Genomic DNA, 26,663 nt, shown 5'->3' with positions numbered 1-26,663 from the left:
TGAAAGGGGTTCCTGTTTCTGGGGCGAGATGTTGGCCAGAGTCGGAGGAAAAATAGATAGGTGGAGCGCGAATCGGTAGTTTAGAAGGAAGGGCCGCCAGATGCAGCTTGAACACACCTCCTTCTACCACTCCTGTTGTCGTTGATCCCATATTCATGAACGACTATAGAACAATGGATAAGGTTTCTAGGAAGAATGCACGGGGTACATTTCAACGAGATCTGACTTACAACGAGCCCTCCCTACCCAACGGCGGGCGGATCGTGTACAGTAAAGGCAAGATCGTTTTCGTCTTCCTCCTCTTCTTAATTTCCATTGCCGCTTTTGTCAGTCAAACGGAGATCACGTCTTTCGTGTACTCCGAAGGATTCAATGAACCGTTTCTACTTTTATATTTAACTCATGGATCGTGGTTTGTGCTCTGGCCGTTGCAGTTCATTTCTATCGCCTTTTTCAAGACCACTCGCAAGTACATCCGACATCTACGAGGTTACGAGAGCTTAGTCCCTGGTACCAAGTGGAAAGGGTTTAGACGTACCTTTGCCAGTTCAGTGAAGGCCCAGCATAGGAATATCCATCACACCTCAGAGCTCATAGCTAAAAGCTGTTCTCCAGGCTTCAAGAGTTCTATGCCTCTCGACTATCAACCGCAAAAGCACCCCAAGACCTATAGAGATTTCTTCACTTCCAATTCCATAAAGTATATCTTGCTGACCAGTATCCCTATTACACTGATATTGAATGTGGCTGGATCATCGTGGTATTTTGCCCTGACCTTGAGCACAAGTAACGACGTTACGGCCATTTACAATTGTTCCGCATTTACTGCCTATGCCTTTGCAATTCCGCTTCTAGGTGAAAAGTTTTCCTTTTTGAAACTTTCAAGCGTAATAATTGCAGTTTTCGGAGTCTTTATTGTCACTTACAACCCTGCTGTGCCTTCCGATGACGATCAATCTGGAAATGACAAGTCATATAGGTTCGTGGGAAATGTCATCATATCAGTGGGTGCCGTACTCTATGGCCTTTACGAGGTTCTCTACAAGAAGTACCTCTGCTGTCCATCAAGCTTAATCTCCTCTCGAAGACAGGCATCTATGTCAAACTTTGCTATGTCAGTGATTGGAATATTCAATTTTGGTCTCTTCTGGGCTCCTCTGGTATTTGCACATTTCACCGGACTCCATAAGTTCAATCTGGACTACAGTGGGACCATTTGGCTCCTGGTTGGCTTGTCAGTGTTATCAAACCTTTTATTCAGTTGTTCATTTTTAGCCCTTACTTCTTTAACTTCTCCTGTTCTCTCTTCGGTTTCGTCCCTAGTGACAATCCTGTTTGTGGGAATCACGGATTGGCTACTCTTCGGTATTCAGCTGAGCTGGACACAGATCTTTGGTGACATGGTCGTCGTACTTGGATTTGGTCTATTGATCTACGGGTCCTGGAATGAGATTAGTGAGGACGAAGAGGACGACCTCGTTATAGACAGTGACGCAGAAAGTGTGGTGAGCGCTCAAGTGTCCGAAGGAAGACGATAGACTATCAAAAGAAAATAATAGGTATACGAAACAACTCAGAGAAACTCTCTCCTCTACAACCAGTCATAGTTAATAAGTTAATCTCTCAATGAGCAAAGTTAAATATGTATATATACACTTCAAAGTTCAAATAATATTATCCTGTTGCAATTACAACTGAGGGCCGGCCTGGATAACCTCAGTAGTGCACTCACTTGCGTACTTCTCAAAGTTCTCCATGAAAAGTTGGGCCAGGTTTCTAACCTCGGTGTTGAAGTTGTCTTTACCGTCAACCCAGTTGTTAGAAGGATCCAAAATCTCGGTAGGAACACCTGGAACTTCCTTTGGAATTTGTAGACCGAAGGTTGGGTAGTTCTTGTACTCAGCCTTGGCTAATTCACCACTGTGGATGCTGTCCAGAATTCTTCTGGTGTACTTCAGTGGGCAACGGCTACCACCCTTGGTGGCAGAAGATCCAGTCCATCCAGTGTTCAACAACCAAGCGGTAGATTCATGCTGAATCATCTTGTCTGACAGTTGTTGAGCATACTTCATAGGGTGCAGAACCAAGAATGGTTGACCGAAACAAGCAGAGAAGGTAGCCTCTGGCTCTGTGATACCGTCTTCAGTACCGGCCATCTTAGAGGTGTAACCGGAAATGAAGTGGTACATGACTTGAGCGTTGGTTAGCTTGGAAATTGGAGGCAAAACACCTCTAGCATCACAAGTTAACAACACAATGTTCTTAGGATGGGAGTCCACAGTGCATGGGATAAGAGCAGATGGAATGTAGTCAATTGGGTAAGCACATCTGGTGTTCTCAGTAATAGACTTGTCATAGTAATCAACAATCTTGGTAACTGGGTCGTAGCCAACGTTCTCCAAAACGGAACCGAACTTGATAGCATTGAAAATTTCAGGCTCCTTCTCACCACTCAGGTCCAGACACTTGGCGTAACAACCACCCTCGATGTTGAAAACACCGTTGTCTGACCAACAGTGCTCATCATCACCGATCAGCTTTCTGTTAGGGTCAGCAGACAGAGTGGTCTTACCAGTACCAGAAAGACCGAAGAACAAAGTGACGTCCTTGTTCTGGACACCCTGGTTGGCACTGGAGTGCAAAGTCAAGACCTTGTGACGAATTGGCATCAGGTAGAACATAACAGTGAAAATACCCTTCTTCATCTCACCGGCGTACTCAGTACCCAAAATGACCATCTCCATGGATTTGAAGTTGATCTCGACGGATGTGGAAGAGGTCATACCTTTGGTGTGGACGTTGGCTGGGAACTGGCCTGCATTCCAGATGGTGAAGTCCGGTTCACCAAAGTTCTGCAACTCTTCCTCAGTAGGGCGAATCAACATGTTCTTCATGAACAGAGCGTGGTAAGCTCTGGCACAAACAACACGAACCTTGATTCTGTAACGAGGATCCCAACCAGCGAAAGCGTCAATGACGTAGATCTTTTCTCTTGTTCTCAGATAGTCGATGGCTCTGGCCTTGGAAATCTTCCAGGTCAGCTCGTCAACTTTCTTGTTAACAGGTCCCCACCAGATGTGTTCGGTGGAGGTCTCCTCGTCGACAATTCTCTTGTCCTTTGGAGATCTTCCGGTCTTCTTACCGGAGTAGGCCATCAAAGCACCAGTAGAACTGATGGCAGTTCCTTTCTCCAACAAACCGTCCTCGTAAAGAGTAGGAACGGCAGCGTTGTGGCGGATCACTGCCTCAGGGTTTAAACCCAGAGAGGCAATGACAGAATATGAAGGCGAGGTAGCCTTTTTTATTTTGGTTTGGTAGTCTTCATCAGACACTTGTTGTAAATCTATAGCAGTAGGAGCCATTGTGGATAATAATCTATGAGAAGGTTAATCTAATTCGTAATGGCGGCCAGCCTGCCCCTATTTATATGCCTATCATGACTTGCCTTGACCCCGGACTAGTAGAGGTATTTTTCTTTTTTTTTGTATGAGACCGGGGGATGGCGGGTGGAGGACCTTTTGTCCCCACATTTTTGGCACACATCAATAAAACTATCTTTAAGTTTCGGCGAACACCTGACAAAAAAAGTGCAAATAAGGTTCCAAGTCATCATTCGACCAATGATAACGGATCGATAGCTAAAATTGTCTCCCCATCTTGTTTCATACAATGTTATTAATTATTCTTAACCTATCTTTCCACTCGCAAGACCTCATCTTCGGTATTGTCCCTCCATCACTCCGGAGTCGTGAATCCACCAAACTTCAACCTACCCCAGACTAGAATACAATATAGTGCACTGAACACAGGCCTTCAGCCGTTAGCCCGGGTTTTTAGTTCCTGATTCAGTCACTTTGGCACTCCAAAGCACCCGGGAAATTCTTATCACCCGAAACTCTCCGACTACTCTAACTTGACTTCCGTGAACCTACGCTCCGTCAATCATTGAGTTTTCCGGGCGGTAATGACAACCGGGTGGTGTGAAAACCTTGTGTTGTTGGCGCAAAGTGGCCCAACCCACAAAAGTTTGTTCAACCCGATGCAAGGCTGGTCAACTAAGAATTATCAGACTAGAACTCTCCCCTACGTCAGACTCCGTTCCGTCATTGTCCGAATCTTGTGTCTCCATCAGACGGCTGAGAATAGTTGTTCTTTTTGAAGGGCCCTCCGAATCAACCCGTATCGCATCGTCTTTCCCGCGAGCATTGTAAGCCTCATCCGGGGTACTAATGTCAATAATTGATGTCTCTTTGACACTTGCAGTGTTGACTGACCACGGCTCTTCCTGATGATCATCTTGCATGATGATGGAACTTGATGTCCGGTTTCGTATCGGCGAATTCAAAATTGGTTCCGATGTAGCACTTGAGGGTGGGTGTTTATGTGGAGAGTCATGTAGCCTTACAGCAAAGGATGTACTATGCTCTCCTACGTAGTCCACTTGATCTGGAGTCTTTAGTGCGATTGACTTCTTCTCCAGTTGTTTCTTGAAGAACGGGAGATCTAATAAAGTTTGTCCATTGTTGTATTTCTTTTTCTTGGGAGTGGTGGAGGCTGACTGGAACCCATTCTTCTGATATTCTTGCACCAGCTTTGAACCTTCTTTTCCTTCCAGAATGTACTCATGCACCCATAGAGATCTGTTGGTAGAATCTGCTGCGGCGGCTTCTTGGAAAATGCCGACATCTTCAACTACCGATTCCAAGTACTCACACACTTTTTGTGGATTATACTTTAACATGTACATTTTCAACTCATGGTAATCTTCTAATTCATGGGAACTCTTTCGAAGAAATAAAGTCTTTTCCTTGGCTACACGGAATAAATCTGAATTGAGCTCTAACAAATATGGGGTGTAAGCTTCCATGAAATATTTTAAATCAGAAATCTTTTGGTAAACATCCTCAATTTTGATTTTCAACATTTGGGAAACTGGCTTCCATTCTATCGTTGAAACTCTGTCTAGAATGGGCTTCGTATACAACATGATATAGAAATCTTCCATGAAGCCACTCAGGTCTCCTTCATATTTTCTTTTGAAGATTGCTTTACTGTGACTTTTCACGTATTTCACTAGAAAAGATCGGAACTCTTTGTGTTTCTTCAATCTCTGATCGAACTTCAAAGGGGACTTGTAGATTTCAAAAAACTTTTCACTCAAATCTACAAGAGAATTCTGGTTACCATTTTCTTTCTCGTCCTCCTCGCTTGAAGGTGAAGCTCTGCCACATTTTGCAAGATGGATAGACCTTTTGATTCCGATATCGTTAACACCATGGTTGTAATCACCCCCGCGTAAACTAGCAACAAACAATAATCTTCCAGTGTCCAATCCCGTTGCATGCGTCACTTTATCCATGCTTATGGGGGTCACATAAAACTCATCTTCTGGAATATCTCTGGTGTTCGACGCAGGTTTATCCTGAAAATTCTTTGAAAAATTGCGGAGCACTAGAGTACCTCCAAATATCAGCGTATCAACATCATTTGTTACAATACAATCCACTAATCCCTGCGTTTGTAGGTATGCACATTGGGCCTCGCCTTCACCAGGAGAGATCAAATATGAAATATTCCAATTATCCAACAGTTTGCGCAATTGTACAACTTCAGCAGGAAGATCCCACTTATCTCTCTCCAACTCACGTATCTGCTCCATCACGTTCTTATAATATTGATCATGATCCACTTTACCCATCAAATCGTCATCCACCTCCAATGACCCATAATTTCTCTTGAAAATTGGCTTGAACGGCCCGTCAAAGACAATGACGAACTCAATCTTCAGTTGCAGAAGCAACCGAATACGGGACTTAAACCCTATCAAACATTTACGTACTTGGTCATCAAGTCTATAGACATTGGAGCCATTGAAGGAACGACATTCAAAGATCCATTGGTAGCCATCAATGGCTAAACGGGGCAGTCTTCCGTGGGTCTTGGAGAATGACTGGATGTAGACCACAAAAGGCACCCGCTCAGACGCTCCTGGAAGTAGCTCCTGCCAAAGGCTATGTACTGCCATCAATGAAAGGGTGGAGTAGACCTTGTTCCCTTGTAGTGAAAATCGATATGTGATAAGATATCGTGCGAATAAACATGAATGTTTCATATTTATCAATTACGCTCACTATTAAATTGTGAGAATCATATTATAAATCATGCTATATATTTATTCTCTCTTCATTGGAGATAGTAGTATGTTCTCTATTCCTCCTAAATCCCACATCTCATAAGGCAGCTTCAACGGCGATGTTTTGATATCATCATAGAGCTCATTCAAGGTTAAGCCATCCGCAGTTACTCTTCTCGACCTGACCGAAGACGATGATCTTGGGCTCCTTAACTGGTCAGAGGACCTATTCGGAGTTTTTGGAGAGTTCAAAGCGCTATCAGGATTCAATGCAAACCGAGGAAGTGAATTATCAGTTTCTTGGAGTATTGTAGGGCTTTTTGATTGTTCTCTGTGCTTGAATTTCTTGTTACCATTTTGGATCAAATCTTCCAGCATCTTGTGAGCCCTTCGTTGAATGTTCTTGTTCAAGTCATCGTCTTTCGCTGTTTGATTATTTTCAGCCAGGGTATCCTTGATTTTGGTGTGTCTCTCTCTTCCTTCTTTGGTGCGTGCTTTTACCCTTGAATGCGTTTCACTTTTCAGTCGGGCTAGTAGTTGATCCACCATATCATCACCTTTATGCTGCGTGGTACGAAGGTTATCTAGGTGATCTTGTTTCTTTAGTTTAAAACTCTCCACCATTTTCTTTCTCATTTCTAGAGACTTTTCTTCTTCCTCTTTCCTCACGTTCTCCAAATGTGCCTTTTTGTATTCATCCATAAAATTGGCTAGCTTGGAGAAGAAGGTTACTCTAGAGTCTATATCAGACGGATCTTCGCCAAAGTATAACATGACATTATCAAGTGCAGTAAAAGATCGTTTCAAATGAGACTGTAATACCAAATTTTTTCTCTCTGCTTTTTCAAGTAAGGGTTTGACAACTTCAATAACTTTGTCAGAAGAGTTGATTTCTCCGACCTTACGCAAGTTACCTTTATCAATGGATAAAATACTATTTTCAATTTTCTTGCCAAAATCTTGGCATTCTCTCTCTAGATTTTCAATGTCTAAAGTTGTAACCTTTGTGATAGCTTCAAGTTGATCAATAAATCCACAAAGTTCAGGAAAATGGTTTCGAATCAGCTTCTCAATGTGATGTAAAAATGTGGTCCGATTGTTGTTTCCTTTCAGAAACTTTAGTCTATTCAAAGTAGACAACTTGAAACCTTGGGCTCGTTTATTATCATCATTCATAAAGTTTCCCACTACTCGGATGACATCAAAAACTTGAACCAAAAGCTCTCCAGTTTTCAAGCTCTCAATAGCAAGGTCTAATTTATTCAACTTCGAGCTCAGATCCTGATAGTCTTTTTCGAATGTAGACACGAGCAATAATGTACGTGATCGAGATTTCCAGTACGATCTAAGCTTATAGCAAAGTTCCAGGAAAAACCTATCAGGACGTTCCAACTCATTAGGATCATTTTCAGCTTCATATTCTTGAAATTTCTTCAATAGATGACCTGAAACATCAACTAATTCATCTCCATTGAAGAATTCAAGTAAACTGGTATTGTTAATAATCTCGGGTTCACAGTGCAGAATTTTAGAGACCAGCTCCATTTCTGATAGTGATCCCAGACTATGAAGATTAATTTCAAAATGTTGAGCCATTTCTTTAGGCAATAACGATACTTTGACACGATTTGATTCATCTGTGGGGTTGCACTTTGGCTTAGTCTTAGATAATACGAGACTCTTTTTGGCAGCAAACAGCGATTCTACCTCTCCAAGTAGGCCTTTGTCCAATATTTCAACTACCATTTGAGAGTCAGACAGATTTTCCCAAAATGTTTTGTCCACATTTTCTATTTTGTCCCAATGGATTTGTTTCAGTTTCAACTTGGGTTTGGGTATCTTTGTCAAGAAGTCCGGCACCTTTATCTCTTCTTTCATTGTGATGCTAGGTTTATTGAGAAAGTCAGGAATCGGAGGAGCGCCTGGCAGCGGTGGCGGTGGAGGAATTGAACACGAAGAATTAACCTTCAAGTTTTCGGGAAGTGGAGGTGGAGGCGGGGGAAGTGCAGTCTTTGCTTGGAGCAATTGTGGTAAAGGAGGAGGTGGAGGCGGAGGAGGAGGTGGTGGCGGTGGTGCAGATAACGTACTGTTTTTAGATTCTGTCCTTGTACGACTACCCAAATCTGAACCATCACTTGCACCTAAGCCAGGACCCAAACCTGGCCCGTTACCAGGAACCCAAACCAGGACCCCAAACCAGGACCCAAACCAGGACCCAAACCAGGACCCAAACCAGGACCCAAACCAGGACCCAAACCAGGACCCAAACCAGGACCCAAACCAGGGCCATCACCAGCACCCAGACCCGGACCTGAACCTGGCCCATTACCAGCACCGAAACCTGGACCCCAAACCAGGGCCATCACCAGCACCCAGACCCGGACCTGAACCTGGCCCATTACCAGCACCGAAACCTGGACCCAAACCAAGGCCATCACCAGCACTCAGACCCGGACCTAAGCCAGGGCCATCACCTGGACCCAAACCTGGACCCAAACCTTGACCTTCAATCCTACTCAAGCCTGAACTTGGACCAAAACCAGGGATCGAACTTGAACGATTACTGACCCCAAGCCCATAACCCCTGCCAGAACCTTCTCCTAAACGGACTGCGTCGTCAAAATCGGAAGTGTAAATTGGATCTTTGCCAGCACCATCGCTTGTGTGATTTGCCAAACCGTATCGAGCACTCTGCTTACTATCAGTATCATCCTTTAAAGCAGAAACAAAGGATTGTCCATACATTCGTAAGCCTGGCTCATTTAGGCTACTACCTTCCATGGAACGATCGATATTATGAACGAAATTAGTGTTTTCCTGCCTCTCCTCCCTTAATCGTTTGAGTTGACTGTTGGTTACTTTGGAAATAAAGTTAGTCCTTGCAGCGGAATCTTTTCGTTTAATATCAGAATGATTCCACCAGTTGGTAGTGGGTGGTGTCAAGGAGTTACCCTTGACAGCATTAACAGCGCTGTTTTCTTTATCATCGTAATAAATCTGATCGAAACCTTGCAGACTATCTTCAATTTGATGTGATGTATTCTCATTTAAGCCATTTTTCAGAACATTCAACAGTAAAGATTTTAGTCTATTATTTTCATCCTGGGTGAGGTCAACCAAATTTAGAGCTTCTCTTACATCCTGAATGGCTCGCGTAGCCAAGTCATCAGTGTGAACTCTGTCCAAATACCTGCTTAAACCAATATTGAAAACACTTTCAGGGTTCAATCCTATCTTTTTGGACTCTTTGCAAATGTGCTGTACAAGGTAATTGACCAAGTCCAAAATCTTGGAACTTATGGGTGATTCCAAATTCATTGTCATTTCCAATAAATGACTCATGATAGATTTAAAATACAGTCGATTGTTCTCATCCAAACTTTCCCAAATACCATCCAAGGGTGGCATGTGCACAGAGTAATTAGCAGAGTCAGTATCTGAATCAACATCTTCAAATTCTAAAGCTTCATATCGTTCGACTTGCTCTAAAATGGCGTAGGAATCAATATTCTTTAGCTTCTCCAGAATTTCAAGCAGTCCACCAGCATTTAGCTGACTTCTGATATGCCGTCGTTCATTAATATCTGTGTTTCCTTCCACTAACGATAGTACAAGAAAAACAGTCACAAGAAAGTAGTTGTTCAGCAGGTCTATAAGTTGAGAAGGGGTGTCAGATTGTTTCAGGAAATGGTAGTCTTCCAAAGATTCCAAAACGCTGGCCAGCCAGGGACGGAAAAGAGAAATCGAGTTTTCAGTTTGTTTAGTTTGAGACACCAAACTTGCCATATTAGCCATGATAACAGCGCGTCCTTTGGGAGGTTTCCAAAGGCTTAACAAGGCTAAAATATCTGTGCTCACGTTTTTAACACTAATTCTGGTCGATAGAAGACATTGTAGTAAGCACGATATCAACTGATTTGACTCGACGGCCAAGTCTGAGCCTTCTTTGCGATTCGCAATGTTCTTCAAGCAATACAGCAGTAGACTTTCCTGCTGCAGTTCATCATTAGTTTTCAGTGACTTCTTCAAAATAGCTGTGAGCTGCACAGAAATTGCAACATGGCCTTGTAGCATTAAAAAATCCTGGATCCATAGATTTGTTTCATTGCGTAGCTGATTCTCAAGGGTGCCCAATCGTTTAACAGTCATTCTCTGGGACATTAATGCTTCGACATACCACTTTGGTGAGTATTTCTGTGAAGGCTTGCTGCTATATTTATAAGGGGCAAGATCTTGGATAATTGTTCTTTTCTGTAGCTGTCCTAGTGATTCCTTCTCCAATAGCTCTATCTTCTTGGTGATTGAAAGGTTATTTAACTCTTCTCTGCTGGAAGCTGAAAACTCGTACCGTATTAGCAAATCGTTAAACATCAGTGAAATTCTGCTATTTTCATTTTCGTTCTGGTCCAGGGAAGTTGCATCCCCCTTTTTACGGCCCTTCTTGGTAATGGCATCCACTGAGTGTGAGATCAATTGAATGGATTTCCGTCTAGCAATGCCGACAGATCCCAGCAACTGAAAGGAGTCACGCCTCGTTCTCCTTTCATCATCAGCATTGCGTGGCACCCTGTCCCCATCTGAATCCAGTCCTATTCGGGAAGTATCATCTTGATCTAAGGAAAGATCACGATCCAGAGAAGGGTCAGAATTCCTGGTGTTTGATCCTTTTAGAAAAGAAGGAGGTCGGATGTTCTCATTACTATCATCGGAGAGGTTTATTATCCGGTTGAGATCCACCAATCCGTCTTCCTTGGAAACGTCTATTGGAGTGTTCCTCATAGGGAGATCAGAGACAACAGAGAAGATTTCCAGATTAGGCTTTACGATATCTAGCGCATCCAGAGTTTCGCGGCTTCAACCATATGAAACATGTGAGTAGGACTAGAACATTTTGGGGTGTAGAAAGGTATTGAAAATGGACTGATACATATGTGGTAGATAGTAGTTCCTGCCTAGGTCAAACTCCTCATAAGCTCGTACCATTTGGAAAAATCCCTTCGCTCTAGAAGAAACTTTTCGATGTGAACAATGAAATAATTCATTTGACTGGTAACTGTGTGGGGAAGACTGATGGTATCAAGTGTTTCAGGTTGGACAGTGCTGTCGGTCTGTTCCAGAGAATCCACATTTCTCTTCAGATCTTCAGTCGCCATCGTTGTAAAATTGTTCATAATATTGCTTAGCAGCTTACTCAACACTAACATGTAACCTTTATCTGAAGATGACGTCAGGTTAGTTATTATTGGATCTGTCATGATTACGTCTAGTTTGACTGGCTTCTTTGCATTGGATAAATAATCCTTGGGTATAGAAAGTCGAATAGGCAACGAGTGTATGCTTTTCTCCATATCTTCGATGTTGATCACGATGGGGTTGAATTGTAAAGTCATTATATAAACGGTGTTGTAGTTGTTCTCTTTGAATTTGCGAATGTTGAACGGTTTCAAACGGGCCTCTAAACGGGCCAACTCATACTCTCTTAGGTTTCGAATGTGCTTGGGTATATTAGATTCTTTCTGTTCTTTCTCTTTTTTCGGTTGAGGCAGGGACTTTTCAGATTTTTGTCCCGAACTGTCACCTTTGACGCTGGTAGATTTGACTATTTTTATTGTTTCTTTCTTCTTCTGAGATAAAAGTTTTTCAAGGTATTTTCTTAGCGTCAAAATCATTCCCAGTAAATCCATTCCCACAAGTTCCAGGTCGTCATCATCATTATTTGGAAGAACGCCGCCAGTAGGCTTGCCCTTTCCTTTGGGGTTTGAGCTTCTTGTTTTTAAGTTGACTGCCTTGTTGGCAACAGCTTTAAAACCGCTCTCAATATTTAGGCTGTAGCCTCTTGGAATGTCGTCATTCAGCACAGCGATCTCTGGTCTGGTTGATAACTTTGGAGGAATACCTAGTGAAATACTCAAAAACTCCAACTCAAAAGGAAAATCTGCTTCAGGTCGCAAAAGAAACGACAAGTAGATCCATTCCTCTTTCTCAGATAGTCTTTTTATGTATTCCGGCACTGTCTCTTTCAAGCCGGTGACAGCTATTCCGTTAATTGTAAGAGGTGGAAATTGATTGATAAGACGAGTGATCTGTTGAAGTTTGGAGGGACCTTTCCCGTTTCGTGGCTTCCTTCTTCTTGGTCCTTTTGAACTTGCTGAAGTGCCGGAAGCCACTGGTCTATTCTGCTGGGGTGTGCTCATGGTGCTTTTCCTGCACTTCTAGGTATAGTTTAGTTGTAAGGAATGAAATATGCAAGGAAAATTTCCTTCGCGGCCCTCTGATATTTCTGTCTAAACTAGTTTATGGGCTCTTCTCAGATGGTTCTTGCCAAGGTCCCATACTCAAGGGCTAGGCATTGCCTGGAGTTGATTAGAAGACAGAGCACAAGTCCTCCATTATCCAATAAGAAGGAGGGACTTCCAAAGAAGCTGTCTCAACTACGAAGTGAGTCTTTGATAAGAAATATGTTGAGAGTGACAAAACCAGATATGGTTTGGAGGTCCAAAATGTTCCCCAAGGACACCCTAAGCGCACAGTCCTCATTAAACACTATACAGAACGCTCTTGTTTCTCATTTCGGGAAAGTTGCAAACAGTTTCAAGGTTTCCGCTTGTTTGCACACCCATATTTCAGTTGGAGATGTGATAGCCTTAACTCCCAATGTGGGTACCAGATTGGCAGTAGTTGTACAGATTCCTAACTCTCCGTCCGACCCACGTTACACTTTGATTACTGACCAAGGGGAAATTTTGTTTCTTTCTTCGTTGTCTTCAAAGTTACGATTTCCACAAGTTTTTCCAACAAAATGGCTTCGTAATCTGGTGATTCCCGAAGAAATATCTGACCTACCACCAGTTGGAAACCCGAAAGCGGCTTTAGAGGAACCAGTGGATAGTTCTTTACTCACTGCTAGCTCAAGCAAAGTAAACACTTTTATTTCTGCCAAATCACCCACAAAGATCATTACCAAATATCTAGTGAACTTTATGGCAGATGCGTGGAAAAAGTTGCCTGAACTAAATATGAAGTTAGAGTTTCTACACAATCTGTTACAATCATCCGAGGGACCATATCAGATAGGTGTTTTTGAGCTTCTTGATGCCTGCAATCGTCTTGATTTGAACAAAGTGGCCACGATGTTAACATCTGGTGAGAGTCCAGTCAACGTGTACCAGAAAATAGCCATTGAAGTCTTTGGCGAGGACTACACATTTAATTATCTTCCCTTTCAAAACTTTCCTTTAGGAAAGAATGTACAGGGATCTTTTGAATCTTCGAAGAATATCAACATCTCTGCATTTCTTTCTTTGGTACTATGTCTCAGAAAGAATTCCAAACTTTACAAGCATTCTATTACCAGCGTTGGACTACCATTAGAAGTTACGATTATCCCACTTCCGAAAGTGGTGGAACAAGATCGCATTCTCTTGAAAATGAAAGAGGATAAGACTCTTTTGCCAGAACTAGTACGGTATATTGACTCGAAGGTAAGAGGCGACACTGACTTAGTACAACCGGATCTATATCCTCAAGTCATCAACCTGTTGAAAGATTATTCTGGGAACGATTATTCCAATCTTCCTCTTCTTGAATCACTGATTGTCAGAATCTTAAGAAACACTCACAAGTTTAAAAATGATTTTATCACTAGAAGCACAGTATATGAATTATTGACTCTTTTAAAAGAAATAGAGCTCAATACGGATCCAACTGAATGGTCCAATGAACTAGCAAAGCCGCATACCAATGTTTCTGAAACTAGCACCCAAGAGCAAAACTATTACGATAATCTGGAGTTTAAAGATACCACTGACCCGCTTGGCAAGATCAGAAAGACTTTCAATGACACTATATACACTATTGATGGGGTTGATGCTTTGGAAATCGACGATGGAGTATCAATAACTGAGAATGGTGATAACTGGACAATTAGGACTCACATAGCTGATCCTGGTTCAAGACTAGATCTGGATTCAACACTATCCAAAATAGGCTTCAGAAGAGCATATACCCATTATTTCCCAGACACAAACGACAGACACATTCCTATGTTACCCAGATCTTTTGTAAAAAATGTCGAATTAACCAAGAAAGGTCAGCCAGTGAGAACAATGTGCTTTGAACTATCTTATAACACAAAGAAAAACAAAATAGAATCTGAAAAGACTCAGATTTATGCCGCATTAGAGACAAACTTTGTAAAATTAACATATGACGAAGTCGATGAAATATTGAAGGGGAATGATTCATTTTTGGAGGAGCTCTCAAAAAAGCATGACATTAGCAAGGAGAAACTGAGTACAGATATTCACAGGATGTTCACTGTGAGTACTAATCTGAAAAATCATAGATTCAAAAAAGGAGCTTTGAATTTCTCTCCTATTTCAAAAAGACTTGTCAAAGTTGAGAAAGTTGGGGAAGAACTCAGTCTCATTTTTGACAATCAATCATTTTCCAAATCCCAAATTCTGGTGTCCGAGCTAATGATTGCTACAAACGCTAGCGTAGGTGAGTTTTGTGCACGAAGAAAGATCCCCAGTATCTATCGAATTATTCAGTCCAAGCAACGTGCACCCGAAGTCATTGAGATGTTCAGGCAGTCGCAGACCTGTGTAAATGTGCCTTTGACACAACGAATCATGATGATGAATTTTATGGGATTATCATCCTTTTCATCTACACCACGACCCCACGAATCTCTGGGGATCTCCAGATACTGCACAGTCACTTCTCCGCTGAGAAGATTCACCGATTTAGCAATACATTGGCAGTTGCAGTCTTTCTTACTGAACGACAAGGAACTCCTGTTTACGCCTGCCAATTTGGATTACATCATTTTGCATCTCAAGTTCAAGGAGCACCAGATACGATCTACGATGGACAGGTCTAAGGCTTTTTTCACCTTCCGTCACCTGAGTCAGTTCAAAGGGGACCAGCAGAAGTTTTTCAAATGTGTATTTCTTTCCAATGTCTCCAGCGCAGGTACCGTAGAGGTGTCGCTTCTCGACTATGGAGTCCGATGTACTCTCAAAAGATCCGACGAAAAGAGTCACCCTGGAGCCCGTATGATTGGCACTCTCAAGATAGGAGATATTATTGAAGACGCATACGTTGAGGACATTGACCTGCTGGAGGGAAACCTACTCTTACGATCCCCATCCTGTATATAGAAGGTTGACTGGACGAACTTTTCAGTCAGATCCAGCATCGAATTTCATGTACATAAATAATACTCAAACCGTTTCTGAGCTCGACATCTGGCATCGAGTATTTATTTAAGCGTACCGCGTTGATGATTTACTTAATCGTTAATCAACCTTTTCTCCGCAACTCCCACTCTATGGCCTTCACCACAAACATCCGAGAGCATTTGGGGTGGTTGGAGAAGACCAAGGAGAACATTCCGCCTAAGAATGTCTTGGAAAGACTGCAGAATGTGGCAAAGGAGAGTGGTTCAACCATACGATTAACAGCACCTTTAGCTGCCTCTCCTTCTCTTAACAAAAATTCAGCTCCGTTACAACCACAAACACAGACACAGAGTAATGGAGCCACTGGCCCAGTAGAAAATTCTCTTTCTGCTTTACACACTGTGGACTCGACTCGTCGGGTATCTACTTTGAAAAGCTACAAGCCACAGATGGCCCCCATAACTAGAAACTCTGCTCAGCAATTACCACAGGCCATAGATCTTACAGATGATGTATCGGATGAGGAGCACCTAGTGCCTTCTAAGGAAAATCTTACACAGAAAAGAACCAAAAGAGCCGAACAGTCAAAATCGGACGCCCCAGCTAAGCGAGCGAAGGTTACTAAATCTCCATTCGTAGAGCCAACCACAACCAAATCTAACCCGTCATTGAACAAATTGAAAAAACAGGAATTAGTGGACATATTAGCTAATCAAGAGACACTTATGGAAATGTTCCAAAGCAAAATACAGATACTTGAGGAAAGAGATGCGATAACGAATAGCAGAAAACTCTCGGAAGAAGACAAATGCTCTAAAAGAGCAGAGTTGCAACTTGAGATCGATAGATTGGACTTACAGATAACGAACCTAATGACAACAATTTCCAACTTGAAGGGCAAAAAACACAACACGACGGAGAAAACTACAGAACAGGAAGGAAACAATGACAGTAATGCACCAGAAATAGATAACCACCCCGTTAATCCTGAAAGTCCATTGTCTCCCACTCAACCACAACCTCACAATCCTTTTAGAGAACCATATCCAGACTCCTTACTGGATGACTTTAGCGATGCAGACATTGATCTCACGTTTGGTGATTCAATTGCAGATGTCACCAACGAGCTTGAACACAACGACGACTCTTCAAGAATACAGACACAGGAACACGAAATACTGCCCATGGACGAGGAGGAACAAATGCTTCTCCAGAATTTTGTAGTGCATGAAGATGGACGATCTAACAAAGGGAGTGTGTTCGAAGACGAAATGAGTGAAGATGCAGACTATGTGGAGTATACAAAATCCGTTGATGGGGATTTCACTGAGCATCAAATACCACGCGTTTCTAAGGAAGAGCTGGAAAACCTCAAAGACTCGGTAGACGAGGAGGTGGATATAATTGACGATAGTGCTCCTCAAAATGATTATGACGTTCTCAAAGGAGTAGAGTTTTCCGATGATGAGGAGATCGAAAGTGATAGCAGCATTGAAGTGATAGATGTTGTCCAGTATAATGAAGAAAGGGAAATCAACACTCAAAATATCAAAAAGGAACTTCAAACTGAAGAACTTTTTGATTTAAATAGCGATGACGAACATGAGCTAGTAAATCTGTCAGGTGGGAAGACTGATTCTACTGTCGGACTCTCGTCTCATAATGAGGAGTTACCTCAATTTGAAGATAGTCACAGGAGATTTAGTACAGAAACTCATAAGTATCCTTGGACAGATGAAGTCTTTTACATTCTTAGGGAGACTTTCAAATTAGAATCTTTCAGATCTAACCAGTTGGAAGCTGTCAACGCCACATTGTCAGGAGAAGATGTGTTTGTTTTGATGCCAACAGGAGGAGGAAAATCTTTATGCTATCAACTGCCGGCTTTAGTCCAATCAGGAAGCACTCGAGGAACAACTGTTGTTGTTTCTCCATTGATATCTTTGATGCAAGATCAAGTAGAACATTTGATAGCTAACAAGATCAAGGCAGGAATGATCAATTCCAAAGGTACTGTGCAAGAGCGTCGACAGATGTTTGACCTGCTGAACAGCGGAGATCTGGATTTGATCTACTTGTCTCCGGAAATGATCAGTGCCAGCAATCAAGCTAGAAGCTCTTTGAAGCGGCTTCATAGAATTGGCAAGTTAGCAAGAATTGTTGTAGATGAAGCCCACTGTGTTTCGTCTTGGGGCCACGACTTCCGCCCAGATTACAAAACATTGAACTACTTCAAGAAAGAGTATCCGGATATACCTGTTATGGCGCTGACAGCCACCGCTAACGAGCACGTTGTTATGGACATTGTTCACAATCTAGGTCTGAATAAGCCACAATGTTTCAAACAAAGTTTCAACCGGACAAATCTTTTTTACAAAGTTCAGGTGAAAACGAAAACTCATCTAGATGAGATTACTAATATGATCAATGGGCAATATCGTAATCAAACTGGTATCATTTACTGTCACTCTAAGAACTCATGTGAACAAACTAGTGCCCGTCTGATTCAGAATGGTATCAAATGTTCTTTCTATCATGCTGGAATGACGACTGAAGATCGCTTTGCAGTACAATCTGCTTGGCAATCCGACAAAATTAGAGTGATTTGTGCAACTATCGCTTTTGGAATGGGTATTGACAAGCCAGATGTCCGATTCGTTATTCATTTAACCGTTCCTAGAACGCTTGAGGGATATTATCAGGAAACAGGGCGAGCTGGAAGAGACGGAAATCATTCTGATTGCATCATGTTTTACAGTTACAGAGATGTGAGGACTTTACAGACGATGATTCAAAAAGACGTTGATTTGACCAGGGAAAATAAAGAAAATCACCTAAATAAATTGCGTAAGGTGATTCAATACTGCGAGAATGGCACAGATTGCAGAAGGCAGCAAGTACTGCAATACTTTAACGAGAACTTTGATAAGAAGGATTGTCAAAAGCAATGTGACAATTGCGTTAAAGGGAACGATTCGACTACCGAAGAAAGAGATGTAACCAACTTTGCTCGTGACATGGTTAACCTTGTGAAGAGTTTACAAGATGAAAAAATCACGCTGCTGTATTGTCAAGATCTATTTAGAGGGTCGAAAAGCAACAAGGTGATGTCTTCGGGCCATGATAGTAATCCCTACTATGGTAAAGGTAGAAACATAAACAAAGGAGACGTTGAAAGAATTTTCTTTCATCTTATATATGAGCAGATTCTCATGGAGTACTCAGTGATGAATGGTGCAGGGTTTGCCTGCAATTATATTAAACTTGGGAAACATGCCAATTCGGTATTGTGTGGAACCAGAAAGATTGTAGTGGCATTTTCAACAGCCATTGATCGTACCAAGGCTCCCAACAAGCCCACGTCAAAGCCGGCATCCAAGGCTAAGCTGACAAGAGTTCAACCTGCTGTTTCCAACGAACTGGCCAACTTTAGGTATAATGGAAGCGAAAGTTCTTTTCTTTCCGCTTCTTCTATCTTGAAGAATCAACAATCCACTTCGCCTATTGTCTTGCCAAAGAGGGCATTCTCCATTAGAGAAGAAGAAGCCCATGTTGAATACTGTTACAGAGAGTTGAATGACATCCGCAGTCGTCGTCTACATGAGATTGGATGGAAATCCTCTGCGACATTAGTCAGTGACGAAAGCCTAAGGGATATGGCATTCAAACTGCCCCAAAATGAGCAGGAATTTCAATCATTGGCAGGTATGAACCCTCATCAATTACAATATTTCAAGCTATTCAGAACCAAATTGAAGGCATTAATGAATATACGGCAAGCCGGATATAAGGACTATCAATTAGAAATCCTCACAGGCAATGCTGAACAAGATCAAAACCAGCATAATTCACCATATTTTGCCCCCAGGGCTCCTACTGAAAGAGATAAGCAGATCCTAACTCAACTAAGCAGTGTATTCGATGCATCTCAAGCTTCCAGCACTAAACCCATGCCAGCTTCCACATCCCAACAACGCACCAGTGGGAATCATCACAATGGCAGGAAAAAACCCTTCAGGCGACGCAAAAAGAGCTCTTCCATCAAGGTTATGAAGTGACATCTACTTCAAGGAAAGCTTCAGTTCTATTCGTTAAACAGTATCATCGTGGTAGTAAAATGAGCTATGCTGGGGGTTTTCAGGTGCATGTTTTACATAATTGTCGTCGTCTGGTGGCCTCTGGTTCAAGTTGTTGCTTGCAAGCATACTTTGCACACTCATGGATATGGATGCCACTGTCTGGGAAGGGGTCCAATCGTTACCCAAAATGTTCAGGCAGATATGGCCATTGGAGTATATATGAGGGTGTATGGGGATCTTGTCAATGAATTGAACTTGTGGCGGGGAAAATGGGTATTTGTCAGAGAATATAAATCTCAATCTGTAACTGTCATCAATATAAAGTGGGTTGTCCAAGACTGAAACTTGGATGACCAAAGTATCAAAACTATCAGTAGCTTCGCATGTGATTCCGGGTACCTGATTGGATACTAGGTCCTTGTATTCCTTAGCCAGTCTCTTTCCTTTGAAAGACATTAGTTCTTAAGCGAGTTGAAACCTGCAAGGGTGTTGAATGTGTGAGTAATGTGGCCAAACAATAAGATTTCAGTGGCACACGGCCCTCAGATTTAGCGTTTTCCTTCACCGCGCCAAGGGAAATTTCATTCCTCTGTCCAGAAAATCAGAAAAATCCCTTCTAGCTTTCCACCCGACCTGTTCCTGCACGCGATCTGTCAACTGCACTGAACTGATTCTCCTTTCATTGCCCCAAGAACATCATGGACTACAACTTATATGGCTTTTCCAAGCGTCAGTCGATCAGTGAGGGAACGCCATATAGTAAAGAGCATCCTCATGGAACTCTGGGTGATCGGCAAGCTGGATTTCATTCTCAGCCGCAGTTTGCTCTTCCCACCTTCAACTCTCTGCCACGAAGGTCTGCCTACTACGAGACCCATTACCCATTGTACTATTCCGATTGGACCAATATTCAAGGAAATTCGAACGATTATGTAGCTCTCAGTAGTTACAGTGAAGATTCGACGAATAAAGTTCAGATCGTGAAAGGCATAAGAGAAATCAACGAAAGAGACGATGAGGACATTCAGTTCTCAAAGACAGGAGAAGTTTCTGTGAATTACCCAGTGACCAAACTACAGTGGGACCCTCAGGTGGCGTCTGGAAGGAGTTATGAACCTAAACTGGCTACATCCTCGGAATGTTTACGACTATACGAATACCATGAAGAAGGAGAAATATCACAATTGGTGGAGACAGCAATTTTATCCAACCCCAAGAATAAGAGTTTTCATCAACTTCCGCCTATGACTTCCATGGACTGGTGCAGTGCCGACCCCTCCTATATAATTACCTGTTCCATAGATACGACGTGCACTTTATGGGATGTTTCCAAGGGAGCTGGGGTCGCTAAGACACAGTTGATTGCGCACGATAGTGAAGTTTTTGACGTGCAATTTTTGCACAATAGCCAGAACCTTTTTGCCAGTTGTGGAAACGATGGTTCTGTTAGATTGTTCGATCTACGCTGTCTAGACAGATCTACCATTATCTATGAACCACACGCGGCAGCATCGTCCGGAGATCATGCTTCGAGCTCTTCTTACAATAAGCGACATCCATTGTTGAGGATTAGTGCTTCCAATTACAACCAAAACCATATAACTGCCATCGAAGCAAACAGCAACAGGTTGGTGGTTCTCGACCTGCGGTATGCTGGATCTCCTATTAGAATCCTGGACCATCATGCGGGCAACATAAATAGCGTCAAGTGGCACCCGTACAAGAACTTTCTGCTTACTGTGGGGGATGATTGTCAAGCGTTCATATATGACTTCAACGCCCTGGAGGGGTCGAAACCTCTCACCACCACAAGCTCATCGAACTCATTGGCAAGTGGGAACTCACTTAAGCGAGTTCACACTAATGGCGAATCCGATATGCCTATAATGGCTTACTCCGATACCATTGAGTTGAACAACGCCACATGGAGCTCCAAAGGTGACTGGGTTGGTCTGGTGGGAGGTAAGGGTTTCCAAGCTGTCAAAGTTGATGATTAAGTAAAAGTGCGTACGTGTTTTGACTCTTTCATTTTGACTTCGCGATGACTTCAATTGTCTCCGACCCACCGAAATATGGAAACGGAGTCAATCAATAAGAAGTAGGCGATAACGCTCATATATAGGTTCCACATCACCAGCAGCCAAACTTTTTCAACTTCAACAAAAACAATTCAGCTGGCATGTTAAGAACCCAGTTCTCCAAAGCATTGTTGAGATCACACAGAGTGAAGGCGTGCGCCCGTGTAGCTACAGCAATCACGTCAAGAAGATTCGTCTCTGACACGACCTCAGCTACATTCAGATCCATTTATGAGAAGGGATCAAGCACTCCATCTCCGTACGATGGAACGGACAGTTTCCCAAGACGCCATTTAGGTCCCACTCCCAAAAATGTTGAAGAAATGTTGAAAGATTTGAAAGAATCTGACTTGGATTCGTTCATAGCAAAGGTCGTGCCTGACAACGTCCTGATAAGAAGAAGCTTAAAGGTACAGCCCTTGAAAGGTTTCACCGAGTCTGAAATGTTGGCTGATCTAGCCAGAATTGCCGAGAAGAATGACTTGGTTAAGCCTTTGATTGGTAAAGGATTTTATGGCACCATTATCCCTCCTGTGATTCTTCGTAATTTGCTCGAGAATCCAGGATGGTACACATCTTACACCCCATATCAGCCCGAAGTAAGTCAGGGACGATTGGAAAGTTTACTCAATTTCCAAACTGTCATCAGTGATCTGACAGGCCTCCCGGTCGCCAATGCTTCTCTTTTGGATGAGTCGTCTGCAGCTGCAGAAGCAATGATTCTCAGTTTTACCTCACTGAAAAGTAAGAAGCCCAAATATTTTGTTGATTCCAATATTCATGAGCAAACTTTAGCCGTTTTAAAGAGTAGAGCCCACACTCTCAACATTGAGGTTGTCGTGGCAGACCTTACTACAGACGAAGGTTTTGCAACTTTGCAAGAGAACAAGGATCAGTTATGTGGTGCCATGGTCCAATATCCTGCCACTGATGGTTCAATTAAAACGTTCAAGGCCTATTCAAGGATTGCTGAACTTGTTCATAGTGTTAAAGGTCTATATGCTGTCGCTTCTGATTTAATGGCTCTTACGTTACTCCACGCACCTTCTAAGTTTGGTGCCGATATTGTCTTCGGTAGCTCCCAAAGATTTGGTGTCCCTTTAGGCTATGGAGGTCCTCATGCTGCCTTTTTCTCTGTTGTTGAAAGCCTACAACGAAAAATCCCTGGAAGAATTGTTGGTGTTTCAAAAGACCGATTGGGAAACAACGCTTTAAGATTAGCTTTACAGACCAGGGAGCAGCATATCAAGCGAGAAAGGGCCACTTCTAATATCTGTACTGCACAAGCATTGTTAGCCAATATTGCGGCCAACTATGTCGTTTATCACGGTATTGAAGGCTTGAGAAACATCAGTAAGAGAATTCATGGATTCACTACTCTTCTTGCCAACTCCATCAATGAATCATCAAATTACAGGGTGCTGAATGAGAAATGGTTTGACACTCTGAGCGTTGATGTGGGAAGTGCGGATGAATTCATTGCTAAGGCACTTTCTAAGAATTTCAATGTTTTCAAGGTTAATAGCTCTACTATCCAATTGTCATTAGATGAAACAGTTACAAAGGATGAACTGACGACGTTGATTAGTCTTTTTACCGGTTTGTCAGAAGTTCAGCTTCCAGAAACACTCCCTTCATTCTATGAGGAATGGACCAGACAGGATGATATTCTTACTAATGAGGTTCTCAGAACACATCGATCAGAGACCTCCATGCTCCGATACCTTTACAACTTGCAGAAGAAAGATATATCATTAGCTGATTCCATGATATCTCTAGGTTCTTGTACCATGAAGTTGAATGCTACTGTAGAAATGATGCCGATATCATGGCCTAAGTTTGCAAACATCCATCCATTCGCTCCCAAGGATCAAGTCAAGGGGTACACTGAGTTGATTGTTGAACTGGAGAAGGATCTGGCTGACATCACCGGCTTCCATTCTACTACGCTTCAACCCAATTCAGGGGCTCAGGGTGAATACACTGGCCTTAGTGTGATTGCTAAGTATTTTGAGAGCAAAGGGGAAGCCCACAGAAATATTGTTTTGATCCCAGTATCCGCTCATGGCACCAACCCAGCTTCAGCTGCTATGGCTGGATTAAAGGTGGTCCCCATCAAATGTTTGAAAGACGGTTCTTTGGACCTGCAGGATCTGGAAACCAAAGCATCGAAACATGCCAAGAATTTGGCTGCTATGATGGTTACCTACCCTTCCACATATGGACTTTTTGAACCTGGTATTATTGATGCCATCAATATCATCCATAACCATGGTGGTCAAGTATATTTAGATGGTGCTAACATGAATGCTCAAGTGGGATTAACATCCCCAGGAGACCTGGGAGCTGATGTATGTCATCTAAATTTACATAAGACTTTTGCCATTCCTCATGGCGGAGGAGGACCGGGTGTTGGCCCTATTTGTGTTAAGGAGCACCTCACTCCCTTCCTACCCAGTCATCCGATAATTTCTACCACCAACCAGACTGAGCAGAGTATTAATCCAGTTGTTGCAGCTCCCTTTGGTAGTGCTTCCATTTTGCCTATCAGTTATGCCTATATTAAAATGATGGGTGGAAGCAATTTGCAGTATTCGTCAATAATTGCAATTCTAAATGCCAACTATATGGTAGCCAAGCTAAAGAACCATTATGAAATTTTATTCACAGGTGGCGATGACAAGTACTGTGGCCATGAGTTCATTATTGATCTTAGACCATTCAAGAAATTCGGAATTGAGGCCATTGATGTGGCCAAGCGTCTGCAAGATTATGGATTCCATGCTCCTACCATGTCGTTCCCTATTCCGGGCACATTGATGGTAGAACCAACTGAATCCGAATACAAAGAAGAATTAGACAGATTCATTGACTCTATGATCTCTATTAGAGAAGAAATCCGTAAAGTAGAAAACGGAGAAACAGATGGTGCAATCTTGCACAACTCCCCACACAACCTAAAAGATATTATTAGCACAAGTGACGCTGAGTGGTCCCAGAGAGGATACACAAGAGAGGAGGCAGCCTACCCATTGCCATTTTTGAAGGAGCAAAAGACATGGCCCACTGTTTCCAGGGTTGATGACACTTACGGAGACATGAACTTGCTGTGTACTTGCCCTTCGGTTGAAGAGGTCGCTGCTAGTCAATAGATTAAGTAATAGCAAGGTAAAGTAATACAGGGAGTTCAAGGCTCACCCGCCAGCCATATTACAGTAAAGTAGAAAAGATAAATCGATCAAAGTTACAAACAATAACAGTAAATGAAGAAAACATCAATGTTAACGAACAAAATACAAATATATCATGCTTGTATTATTATTATGTTAATAAAATAAATTAAAGCTTCAAGCAATCTATTTCTTAGCGGCCTTTTGAGCAGCCTTGGTGACCTTACCAGCCTTGTCAGTCTTGACAACGGACTTGATAACACCGACAGCAACAGTTTGTCTCATGTCTCTGACAGCGAATCTTCCTAAAGGTGGGTAGTCAGTGAAGGCCTCAACACACATTGGCTTAGATGGGACCAACTTGACGATAGCGGCGTCACCGGACTTGATGAACTTAGGGTTCTCCTCAGTCTTCTTACCGGTTCTTCTGTCAATCTTCTCAATCAACTCGTCGAACTTACAAGCAATGTGAGCGGTGTGACAGTCCAAAACTGGAGCGTAACCAGCAGAGATTTGACCTGGGTGGTTCAAGATAATGACCTGGGCGTTGAAAGATTCAGCGGCCTTTGGTGGGTCGTTCTTGGAGTCACCACAGACGTTACCTCTTCTGATTTCCTTGACGGAAACGTTCTTGACGTTGAATCCAACGTTGTCACCTGGGACACCTTGCTCCAATTGCTCGTGGTGCATCTCGACCGACTTGACTTCGGTAGTGACACCAGCTGGGGCGAAAGTGACGACCATACCAGCCTTGATGACACCGGTCTCAACTCTACCGACTGGCACAGTTCCGATACCACCAATCTTGTAGACATCCTGCAAAGGCAATCTCAGAGGCTTGTCAGTTGGTCTGGATGGTGGGTCAATGGAGTCAATAGCCTCCAACAAGGTCTTACCCTTGGTAGCACCACCAGCCTTGGTCTCCTTCTCCCATCCCTTGTACCAGTCACAGTTGGAAGATGGCTCAATCATGTTGTCACCGTTCCATCCGGAAATTGGGACGAATGGGACAGTCTTAGGGTTGTAACCAACCTTCTTGATGAAGTTGGAAGTTTCCTTGACAATCTCCTCGTATCTCTTTTGAGACCATTTGACGGAGTCCATCTTGTTGATGGCAACAATCAATTGCTTGACACCCAGGGTGAAAGCCAAAAGAGCGTGCTCTCTGGTTTGACCATCCTTGGAGATACCAGCCTCGAACTCACCAATACCGGAAGCAATGACCAAAATGGCACAGTCGGCTTGGGAAGTACCGGTAATCATGTTCTTAATGAAATCTCTGTGACCTGGAGCGTCAATGACGGTAACGTGGTACTTTGGAGTCTCGAACTTCCACAAAGCGATGTCGATGGTGATACCTCTCTCTCTCTCAGCCTTAAGCTTGTCCAAAACCCAGGCGTACTTGAAAGATCCCTTACCGAGCTCTTCAGCCTCCTTTTCAAACTTCTCGATGGTACGCTTGTCAATACCACCACACTTGTAGATCAAGTGACCGGTGGTGGTAGATTTACCAGCATCGACGTGTCCAATAACAACGACGTTAACGTGCAACTTTTCCTTACCCATGTTGGCGAATAACTAAAATGTATGTAGTGAGAATAAAAGAAAAAAAAGAAGAGTCACAGCGGAGGTCCTGCTCTCCATTTTATATCTGCTGAAAATCTTGTGTAAAAAAAAATTTTCGTGAAAAAGAAATTCTTTAGGGAAATTTCAGCCAATCATGTACGAGTGCGTGTGGGACTGCGAAATTAGTCCTGAGTCTCTTGATGGCAATTCTGATAGAGAGAAATCGCAAACTTTGAGAGGAAGAACATCGCAGAGGATAAGGGACAGTCTACAACACTTATATCCGACAAGGATTGTTTTTACGACCATTATGAAGCAAGTTGTAGGTATTTTTCCCTTGCTGTCCTCCAGGGTTGGCTCAGTACTCTTTCCCACTAAGGGGACACCTCATGCAGTGCGGCAGATAAAAGAGGCGACAGTTATTACCTGATTGGGTTAAAGATTTTAAAATT

The 26,663-nt window shown here is 42.7% G+C and overlaps 10 protein-coding genes across 10 annotated transcripts; 5 read left to right on the top strand and 5 right to left on the bottom strand.

Moving 5' to 3' along the window:
* Window positions 1–155: 155 nt before the first annotated feature.
* PAS_FragB_0062 (putative transporter) lies at window positions 156–1,538 on the top strand (the record flags this gene model as incomplete). Its single annotated transcript, XM_002490828.1, has 1 exon — window positions 156–1,538. One exon carries the CDS (start codon window positions 156–158, stop codon window positions 1,536–1,538), a length of 1,383 nt encoding a protein of 460 aa, XP_002490873.1.
* A 150-nt stretch (window positions 1,539–1,688) lies between these two features.
* On the bottom strand, window positions 1,689–3,362 carry PAS_FragB_0061 (Phosphoenolpyruvate carboxykinase; the record flags this gene model as incomplete). Its single annotated transcript, XM_002490827.1, has 1 exon — window positions 1,689–3,362. The coding sequence occupies one exon, from the start codon at window positions 3,360–3,362 to the stop codon at window positions 1,689–1,691; it is 1,674 nt and encodes a 557-aa protein (XP_002490872.1).
* A 689-nt stretch (window positions 3,363–4,051) lies between these two features.
* PAS_FragB_0059 (uncharacterized protein) lies at window positions 4,052–6,112 on the bottom strand (the record flags this gene model as incomplete). The annotated part of the gene is made up of 1 exon (XM_002490826.1): window positions 4,052–6,112. The coding sequence occupies one exon, from the start codon at window positions 6,110–6,112 to the stop codon at window positions 4,052–4,054; it is 2,061 nt and encodes a 686-aa protein (XP_002490871.1).
* A 60-nt stretch (window positions 6,113–6,172) lies between these two features.
* PAS_FragB_0058 (uncharacterized protein) lies at window positions 6,173–12,327 on the bottom strand (the record flags this gene model as incomplete). The annotated part of the gene is made up of 4 exons (XM_002490825.1): window positions 6,173–8,219; window positions 8,318–8,547; window positions 8,702–10,985; window positions 11,114–12,327. 4 exons carry the CDS (start codon window positions 12,325–12,327, stop codon window positions 6,173–6,175), a joined length of 5,775 nt encoding a protein of 1,924 aa, XP_002490870.1.
* Window positions 12,328–12,429: 102 nt separating this feature from the next.
* PAS_FragB_0057 (Exoribonuclease II, mitochondrial) lies at window positions 12,430–15,297 on the top strand (the record flags this gene model as incomplete). Its single annotated transcript, XM_002490824.1, has 1 exon — window positions 12,430–15,297. The coding sequence occupies one exon, from the start codon at window positions 12,430–12,432 to the stop codon at window positions 15,295–15,297; it is 2,868 nt and encodes a 955-aa protein (XP_002490869.1).
* A 170-nt stretch (window positions 15,298–15,467) lies between these two features.
* PAS_FragB_0056 (ATP-dependent helicase) lies at window positions 15,468–19,376 on the top strand (the record flags this gene model as incomplete). The annotated part of the gene is made up of 1 exon (XM_002490823.1): window positions 15,468–19,376. The coding sequence occupies one exon, from the start codon at window positions 15,468–15,470 to the stop codon at window positions 19,374–19,376; it is 3,909 nt and encodes a 1,302-aa protein (XP_002490868.1).
* Window positions 19,377–19,409: 33 nt separating this feature from the next.
* On the bottom strand, window positions 19,410–19,853 carry PAS_FragB_0055 (ubiquitin-conjugating enzyme; the record flags this gene model as incomplete). The annotated part of the gene is made up of 1 exon (XM_002490822.1): window positions 19,410–19,853. One exon carries the CDS (start codon window positions 19,851–19,853, stop codon window positions 19,410–19,412), a length of 444 nt encoding a protein of 147 aa, XP_002490867.1.
* A 242-nt stretch (window positions 19,854–20,095) lies between these two features.
* PAS_FragB_0054 (WD repeat-containing protein) lies at window positions 20,096–21,394 on the top strand (the record flags this gene model as incomplete). The annotated part of the gene is made up of 1 exon (XM_002490821.1): window positions 20,096–21,394. One exon carries the CDS (start codon window positions 20,096–20,098, stop codon window positions 21,392–21,394), a length of 1,299 nt encoding a protein of 432 aa, XP_002490866.1.
* Window positions 21,395–21,576: 182 nt separating this feature from the next.
* On the top strand, window positions 21,577–24,627 carry PAS_FragB_0053 (Glycine dehydrogenase [decarboxylating], mitochondrial; the record flags this gene model as incomplete). The annotated part of the gene is made up of 1 exon (XM_002490820.1): window positions 21,577–24,627. One exon carries the CDS (start codon window positions 21,577–21,579, stop codon window positions 24,625–24,627), a length of 3,051 nt encoding a protein of 1,016 aa, XP_002490865.1.
* A 204-nt stretch (window positions 24,628–24,831) lies between these two features.
* On the bottom strand, window positions 24,832–26,211 carry PAS_FragB_0052 (Translational elongation factor EF-1 alpha; the record flags this gene model as incomplete). The annotated part of the gene is made up of 1 exon (XM_002490819.1): window positions 24,832–26,211. The coding sequence occupies one exon, from the start codon at window positions 26,209–26,211 to the stop codon at window positions 24,832–24,834; it is 1,380 nt and encodes a 459-aa protein (XP_002490864.1).
* Window positions 26,212–26,663: the final 452 nt, after the last annotated feature.

Source organism: Komagataella phaffii, chromosome 1, assembly GCF_000027005.1.
Source record: "Komagataella phaffii GS115 chromosome 1, complete sequence".
Lineage (NCBI taxonomy): Eukaryota > Fungi > Ascomycota > Pichiomycetes > Pichiales > Pichiaceae > Komagataella > Komagataella phaffii.
Note: the sequence above shows the minus strand (reverse complement) of the source record. Positions and strands in the feature narration are given on the sequence as shown.